This window comes from Nicotiana tomentosiformis, chromosome 11 (genome assembly GCF_000390325.3).
Source record: "Nicotiana tomentosiformis chromosome 11, ASM39032v3, whole genome shotgun sequence".
Taxonomy (NCBI): domain Eukaryota; kingdom Viridiplantae; phylum Streptophyta; class Magnoliopsida; order Solanales; family Solanaceae; genus Nicotiana; species Nicotiana tomentosiformis.
In genome coordinates this window covers 14,483,983-14,492,804 of record NC_090822.1, presented here as the reverse complement: position 1 = coordinate 14,492,804, position 8,822 = coordinate 14,483,983, and the positions used below count along the sequence as shown (strand labels likewise).

Below are 8,822 nucleotides of genomic sequence, written 5' to 3'. Positions count from 1 at the left end.
TAGATTTTTGTGGGGATGGAGCGCGCGCGCGCGCGCGCGCGCGCACACACACACACACACACACACATATATATATATATATATATATATATATATATATATATATATATATATATATATATATATATATATATATATATTTATATTTTTTTTTAATTTTTATGCAATTTTACCCGTTTATAAATATTTACTGTAATTATATTATTTTATAAAATATTAAAAATTAAATACCTATGAGACTTACGCCCTGTGCCTCGGGGATTACGCCTCGCTGAGATATATGTAAAATATCTCGCCTTATGCCCACGACTTTTAAAACAATGGTCTTACCCACTCCAAATCTCTCTCTCAATTATTTATTGGGAATTCATGAAAGTACAACTTGTAACTGACTTTGGTATATTTTGTCAAGGGCTTCAGTAACGTGGGGCTTAGGTCAGATGAGTAGAAGAATCCCATGGGCTGGTCCATTACTATAGGTCCAAATGACCGATGGACATTCATCGGTCAGATTCAATATTTACTTTTTCTAGTCGGTATATATACATTATATATTGATTATACATAATTAAACATGAATTAAACATATATTATATATCCGCTGACTATTTTTAGTTTAAGAGGTTAAGTGGGTGACTATTTGGGTTAATTGTCACCCCCCCCCCCCCCCCCCCCCCAACATTCACTAGAGATGTATCAAGAAATGACGATATTTTGATACAAGATATAGACTACCTTATTCTTTATTCTGGTCTATTTTTGAAAAATAAAGGTGACTTAAAGTTGGTGGAGGAACCTGTTGACATAATGCAAGGTGATAAGCTTGCTTCTTCACAAGCTAATCGCCCCCCAAAAAATCAACAGTACAGTGCTAATGGATGCATGCCACGGACTTCAAACACTACATACGTGTATAGAAGAAAATTTAAGGTTGAATTCATCGACGATCCCTCAAACTTGCATAGATTTTTTTATTTAAACAGCTGAACTAAAGCTACGATGAATTGGACACATTAAATCTATTTGAAATATAAATATATACTTAAAGAAATAGATTCACTGCCTTTACATTACGGATCAGCCTCTCCAACCATCTCTATTTGCAAAATCCTCCACTAAATACTTTAGCTTTATTAAGCTCATTGGCCTTTTTCTATATTGATTCCAACATTATCCCTAATCATACAGACTTATCAACTTAAAATCTGTGCATTATGTGAATCCTCTTCTCTCAAATGTAACATACAGAAAAGAGAATCCTATACAAGTCATGGTAATATATAACAAAGTGTATGGAAATAAAATGAGGAATGTGAAGAGATGTCGACATATCAAGGTAGGCTAGGCGAAAGTGTAGGTTTTGCCACTTTGAGTTCTCCACAGTCACTGATGTAAACAGTCTTTTGTGGTTTATTCCAGATTGCGCGAGCAGTTTTTGCTCTTCCATCTCCAAGAAGCTCGGCAAAACCATTATACTGTCGAATATTTTCGGATGGTTTATAAGTGGGAATGGCAGCTATACTTGTCACAATATCCATACCTGTAGTATGGAGCAAGAAAAAGAAAAAAGAGAACTTTTGATATGAATAGATGGATACTGTTTCAGCATGTAAGTTTCATGTTAGTAACTATGCAGAAAGTGGTATTAGTATAAAAAAGTAGTGGCATGTCACTTTAAGTAATGCAGTATTTTCGCTGCACATATATATATATATATATATATATATATATATATATATTGCAGACCTAAATAGGGAAGGGACCAATTCAATAATTTTGAACACGGGCTATTGAAGGGTGTTCAAAGTCAAGTTTTTTAATCAATAACAAGTACAATATTTTACCCTATACATAGTATAATTTTTTGACTAAGGGCATTCAGTTGACCACCCTTGGCCACACATAGCTTCGCCCCTCCTCCAGGAGGATAGGGTCTTTTTGTACCATCCCAAAAGGTCCTTTCTTTAGTTTTATTTTTTCATATGGAATCCCATCCCCAGGGGCCAATAATAGTCTTTCTCTTTTCCCACTTGGTGACTCGAACTCCCAACCTCATAATTGGAGGTGAAGGGTCCTTCCACTAGGCCGACCCTCTCGTCTTGTTTCGCTCGTTGAGTGATGAATGTAAACCTTGAAGAAAATATGTTGGATGAGTAGCTTTTCACTGTTCACAGATGTGAGTTTAGCCCACTTCACAGCATGTTTAAACCGGAAACTTTTATATTGAGTCTTGCTTTATTGCTTTTACATTGAGTCTTTCTTTACTGTGAATTTGCATAATCTGTTGTCCTATTTTTTTTTCCTCTACAAGAGACAGTTGATTAAATGATAGAGAGCAAGACTTGAATCTTATCGAGAACTGGCAATATTAAGTCTCAAATAATGCCACAGCAATATCTCACTGCATAGAGGAGATGCTGCTTGGATATGGATTTCCAGAAAAGTTCACAAAGTTAATAATGGTGTGTGTTACAACTACAAAGTTCTCACTGAAAGTGAATAGAGGAAATCATGGGTATTTTGAAGGAAGAAGGGGGTTGAGGGGACCCCATTTCTCCCCTATTTCGTGATGATAATGGAGTACTTGTCTAGGATCCTAGATAAAATGAGTGCATTGCCTGACTTCAGATTCTATCCAATGTGCAAAAAGCAAAAATTGACTCATCTTATATTTGCGGATGACTTAATGATTTTTTGTAAAGGGAATGAGGCTTCAATCCAAAGAGTGATGGAGGCTTTGAAACATTTCTCAAAAACTACTGGGCTTGAGGCAAACATAGATAAGTCTAACTTGTTTATTGCAGGGGTTGATGCAGCCACTAAGGAACGATTGCAGAATATTACAGGCTTCTCAATTGGGAAGTTCCCAATTAGATACCCGGGGCTTCCATTGACATCAAGGAAGTGGAATAAACTTGAATGCTACCAACTGAGCATGAAGATCACAACCAAAATCAGGGCCAACGCAACTAGACATTTGTCATATGCAGGCAGACTGCAGATCATAAATTCAGTGTTATTCTCACTACACAATTTTTGGGGGTCAGTTTTCATTCTACCTCAAAGTGTATTATCAGAAGTTGATAGGAAGTGTAGGGAATTTCTATGGGGCAGTACAACAGAAAAGAAGAAGATATCACTAGTAGCCTGGGATAAAGTCTGTCGTCCAAAGAAACAGGGTGGACTAAACATTAAAGGGTGCAAGTTATGGAATATAGCAATGGTTGGTAAACTGATATGGTTGATAATGGAGAAGAAGGATATCTTATGGGTGAAATGGGTGAATGGGATTTATATGAATGACGAGCATGATTTCTGGATGCATATTCCATCCAATGATAGTAGTTGGTATTGGAGGAAATTGCATAAGATTAAACTTAGAATGGGAAGATGGTATAATGAAGGGAGATACTGCCTAACCTCTAATAACACTACTCAGCTTCTAGAGGTTACTTGGAGTTACTGGGAGATGCAACAAAGATGGAAGCTGCTGAGTTGATATGGAGTAGGATCGTACTACCGAAGCATAGGGTCATTCTACGGTTGGCTGCACAAGATAGATTGCTCACAAAAGAGAGGATGCAGAGGATTGGTCTTGTATGTGATAATACTAGTTGTGGCTTATGTGAGGAGGACAAGCTGGAGAGCTCAACACACTTGTTTTATGAGTGTAACCGGGCAGAAGTGGCATGGGATACACTGCAACAGTGGATTGGGATTAAACTACAACACAAGGAAATAACGGAAGCATTGATCAGGATAAAGCACAAACACTGGAGCAGGTTCAAGAAAGGAATCATGGTTGCAATTTATGGAGCAATGATATATCAAATATGGATAGCTAGGAACTATAGGATCTTTAGAGGGCAAAGTGCACATAGCAGTTTTGTGTTACAACAAATACAGGCAGTAATTAGGGAGAGATTAGACATGTATAGAGGATCAAAAAGAGGTCAGAAGAGTGCTTTTCTTATACAGAGTTTGTGTAACTAGAGATATTTGAGACTCATTAGTACCTGCAACTTTCCTGGAAGGGGCAAGACTATGAGTGCTCTTTAGGTGTATTGAATTGATTTTGTTGGTATTGTAATATTTCACAAGTGTTACCAAAAAAATATCTCACTGCACAACAACAGAGCAAAGCAAATTAACAGGTAGCTGAATTGACTAAGATAGTGGGTGAACAAGTCAATTAGCATCTAATGCAGCATTTCACCAGCAATCAAAGAAACTCGTTATGCGCACATCCCGTCCCATTTTTCCATTTAAGAAGACTTTCTTACAAGAATGTAAGGCTCAGAGGCGCCTCTGCTACTGGTTTGAGCAGCAGACAGGATGATTAAAAGGAGAGGAGATAGAAGTCAGAATCAATTGTAAACACAGAGGATAAAGCTTGAGAAACCCTAAGGTTTTGATCGAGCTAGCATGTCATCTGGCGGGCACCTGTTCATATATAATAACAAAGCCTTCTTTCGATTGAGCCATTAAAAGTGAGGTCTTTAATCACTCAACCAAAAATACAAGAACCAAATTGAAGTCTCAGGGATGAAATGTACAGTTTTGCTTTAAAAAAAAAGAAATAGCTTACTTAGTAAAGAAAATGGCTCTGAATTTATACCATTAAAACCAATAATAAGGTAATAAAAGACTTAAACCAATGGCACAATAGCAAAGTAACAGACTGATTCTAGAACTACACATCCATATGATGTATCTATGGACTAATCAGTCAATCAACTATGCCTCGATTCCAAATTACTTGGGATCGACATGGACTAATCAGTCAATCAACTATGCCTCAATTCCAAATTACTTGGGATCGACTAGTCAATAATCTGTCCATCCTGCTTCACTAGGTCCATTATCTCAATAAAATATTCACCCGTATTTCTCTAATCAAAACATATTTGACAGACTTTCTTAAGCAAACATTTGAGTTTGTCACAACATACACTATATCAAGGCACCATTTTACACTAAAAATGCATATGCCAACTAAAATAAAGAAGTTTTCCAACGTTAGCTCAATTGGTAAAGCTTAGAACTATAGTGGGATTAACTAAAGTGTTCAACTTCTATACACCGACAAGGTAAAAGAAACATTACACTATCAAATCACCTAAGAGATAAATACACTAGCTGTTCATAAATTTTGAGATTATTATTAACTGGAATATAAGGCATGTTACCTCCTACAACAAGTTTAAATAGACAAATAAGTAAAAAATCTTTGTATTGTCAATGTATATAAGGTAAGTTAACTCAACTGAAAGAGGTTATAAATTTATAGATTATGAGGACTGACCTTCAAGAACAGTTCCAAAAACAATATTCTTGCTATCAAGCTGAGGAGCAGGACCAGGTCCAGTAGTAATCAAGAACTCCACATTATGATACTTAGGATTCAACTTCAAATCATCATCATCATCATTCTCAGACAAAGGCAATGAAACTATTCCACCCCTATTATGTTCCAAAACAAAAGCTTTAGATTCAACTGTCTCTGTATTCCTAATTAATTCCAACGGTGGTTTCACTTCTCCTTTATCTCTCCTACCCTGTCTTCCCGCCATAAAAAACTGACCCGGGAAAATTTTCTGGACCAAAGTGCCCTTATAGGTTGAGCCAGAGGTACCCGTACACATAGATTTGAAATTTGAAACAGTTATAGGAACTAAGTTTCCGTATAGGCCAAGAACAAGGCGACCAATTGGCTCAGAATCAGAGCAATTTGACAAGTCATCGCCGAGAGTTCTGTTTGTGAAGTAATTAGGGCAAATGCTGAAGTCTAAATAGACACGTTCGGTTATGGTGGTGTCTGGTTGGGGGGGTGGGGTGGCGGAGGAAGTTGAAATGGTGGTGGCGGGGAATGAGAGGGTGGTGGAGAGGAAGAGAAGTGAACGGCGGTTGAGGAGCGGTTTGAAGGTGGGGGGACGGTGGAGATGAGGAGGAGGAGAAGGGAGGAGGGTGGCGGAGCAGCCCATAATGACGACGGTTCATGGTGGTGGGGGAAAACTAGTGATAGAGATTGAGAAGATAGAATTATTTGTTACGTGGAGAGCGCAGGCCACACAAAAGATAGGTGGGGCCTACCTTTTAATATTTTAGTACACCATTATCCATATTATCTCCCCTTTAAGATTTGTTTTTTACATAAATTTCTAAAATAATGTATAATTACCATTATTTAGACGGAATTAAGAATTTAAACTTTAAAGACTTGTTTGGTACAAGGGATAAAAAGATAATTAATTTCAAGATTAAATTTGAGAGGAGTTTATGCCGATTAATTGGGATAAAATTCTTGTATAACTAATCTCGGGATTAGTTATCCTGAGATTGTAGTATTATTTTTGTCCGCATGAGAAGGTGGGATAATAATCCCGAAATAATTAATTCTGGGATAATTAATCCTGAAAACTTGTTTCCCAACCAAATGGCTCCCAAGAGTTCGAATTCATAAATTTTAACAATTTATTTTATTTACTAGATTCGAAATATATATATTTTTATTTAAAAGTATCTTTCTTACATATTATTATATACAAATAAAGAAGAGATACATTTCTTGCTCAAGCTTGCCAAATCAGCTAATTGGAGTCGAAAATTTCCAAATCCCGGCCAAATTAATTTTTTGTATAAAATTTAAAAACGATGAATTTACTCAATTTTTACTATAGTAATCAACTACAAATACATGCTACTTTGACTATTACATTTGAAGGAACGCGATAATCTAAACACATTAGATAACGCGTAAATCGTAAAATGAGAACTTACTTGTTCTTCGTGAAGCGGAAGCGAAAATCTGAAGTGAACCGCTTCTGGAATCACTGGTCGGTGGTGGTTGTCACGGTGTTGCGAAGCAACCCACTATTCCACAGTCTAAACCCTAATATGATTTTAGGAGAAGACTAGACGCAGGAAAATACAGCGTATTCAATATCTTTAGTTGTACACTTTATGTGTACTTATATAGGAAATATAAGGTTAACTAATAATCATATTGGGCCTTAAAGCACCCCTTATGGGTGGACTCAAAATTTCCTATATCTCCCACTCACACATAATGGGGGTGCTCATCTAGTCTGAGAAACATATTCTCATCTCACCTCCTCAATCATTCAAACAGGGAAGTAGACCGTGCGACCAACATACTGTGAGAGCTAAGTGTTATACATTTGTTAAGAGTATATAGCCTCTCGTCGAGTACAAACCTGCATGTAGATCATAAAGTATGCAGTACCCTAGATTATAGGAATCACATTCGATATAATCTCAAAATCTCATATATCATTATTTCTTGTATTCACAATCATAACTCATACGTTATAACTGGTGCACCAGTGAACACAAATAAATGAGATTGCATTAATGATCTTTCTCTTCTCATGATCCCCTTAACATTACTTTGACTGCTTTTCTATATATGCTCCGCTAGATCGAATCTGTGTACATGGTCTTTTGGAAATACACTAAGATAGCTAACATTACACTAAGTCTCAAGTATCTAATTGGAGTCTCCGAGGGAACAAAATCTTGAACCAACATGAAAGCTCTGGGTCTCACACAATAATAAGTTGAGAATGGACTTATGTTAACCCAATTGGTCGATATTAGCACACATGGTATGAAACACGTGCTACAACATTTTCTCCTTTTTCTCAAGGAGCATATGTCTTTATCTCATAAAGAATGTTGTACAGATGATATTTAGACACCATAAGTATCTAAATTTGAAATCCTTGATCTACAAAATCATATTTAACTCACATCTAGCTCACAAAGTAGACTAGGTGAATCTTTTTTACCCTAATGTCCTTATGTCATTGTTTAAACGACATTCTGATTTTAAGCGAATAACTCTCAAATTATCCTTATGATAATTTTGTTTAAAACCATGTCTCATCTCCTCACATCACTAAGATAAGGAGGCGATTTCTTGTGTGAGAAGGCCAACCTCTTGTCTACTCAACATACTTATAAAAAAATGAACAAAGAATGTACATAACATTCAACAATAAAAATATATATGTATGTAAATCAATTTTATTAATATATATATATATGTAAATCTATTTTATTGATAATTAAAGAACATCAATTTTGTGAACCCGAAAAATGAATAACAAAATGAAGAATATCAAAGTCTACTCAAGCCTTGAGACCTAATGTGTCTCACAAATGCATCTCTAAACAAAGGCTTGGACAATTGATCTACTAACATATCTTTTGTAGACAAATACTTCACATTCACTACCTTGCGTCTAATCATGTCTCTTGTATAGTTATACTTGATATCTATGTGTTTGGTTTTACAATGAAACTTAGGGTCCTTAATAGAGGATATTGCAGCTTCAATGTCACAGTAGACTAATACTGGCTCAATATTTTCTGCGATATCCAACAAGTGTTCCAAGAACTTTTTCAACCAAATAACTTCTTGTGCTGCTGATGCGAGAGCCATATATTCGGCTTCCATCGTAGATATTGATACATATGATTGTTTCTTACTACTCCATGATATGGCGCCATCACTGAGTAAGAAAACATGTCCTGAGGTAGACTTCCTCTCGTCTAGATCTCCTCCACGATCAGCATCATTTTATCCTCTTTACTGCTTGCTAATGTGCTAAACTTGGGTCGGCTTGATATATACTTGCCAAGCGAACTACTTGACAGATATTAGGTCTATTGCACACCATAGCATACATTAGACTTCCGATTGCGCTCCTATAAGGAACTCGACTCATTCTTTCTGTCTTTTCAGGAGTATAATGACCCAGCCGGTCGTTTGAGTATTACAGCTCCGTTACTCCATT

General features: G+C 36.4%; 1 protein-coding gene across 1 annotated transcript; it reads right to left on the bottom strand.

Moving 5' to 3' along the window:
• Nucleotides 1-1,020: 1,020 nt before the first annotated feature.
• On the bottom strand, nt 1,021-6,079 carry LOC104113641 (peptidyl-prolyl cis-trans isomerase CYP28, chloroplastic). Its single transcript, XM_009623865.3, has 2 exons — nt 5,306-6,079; nt 1,021-1,540 (listed from the first exon to the last, which is right to left on the bottom strand). Exons 1-2 carry the CDS (start codon nt 5,982-5,984, stop codon nt 1,332-1,334), a joined length of 888 nt encoding a protein of 295 aa, XP_009622160.1. The 5' UTR covers nt 5,985-6,079; the 3' UTR covers nt 1,021-1,331.
• Nucleotides 6,080-8,822: the final 2,743 nt, after the last annotated feature.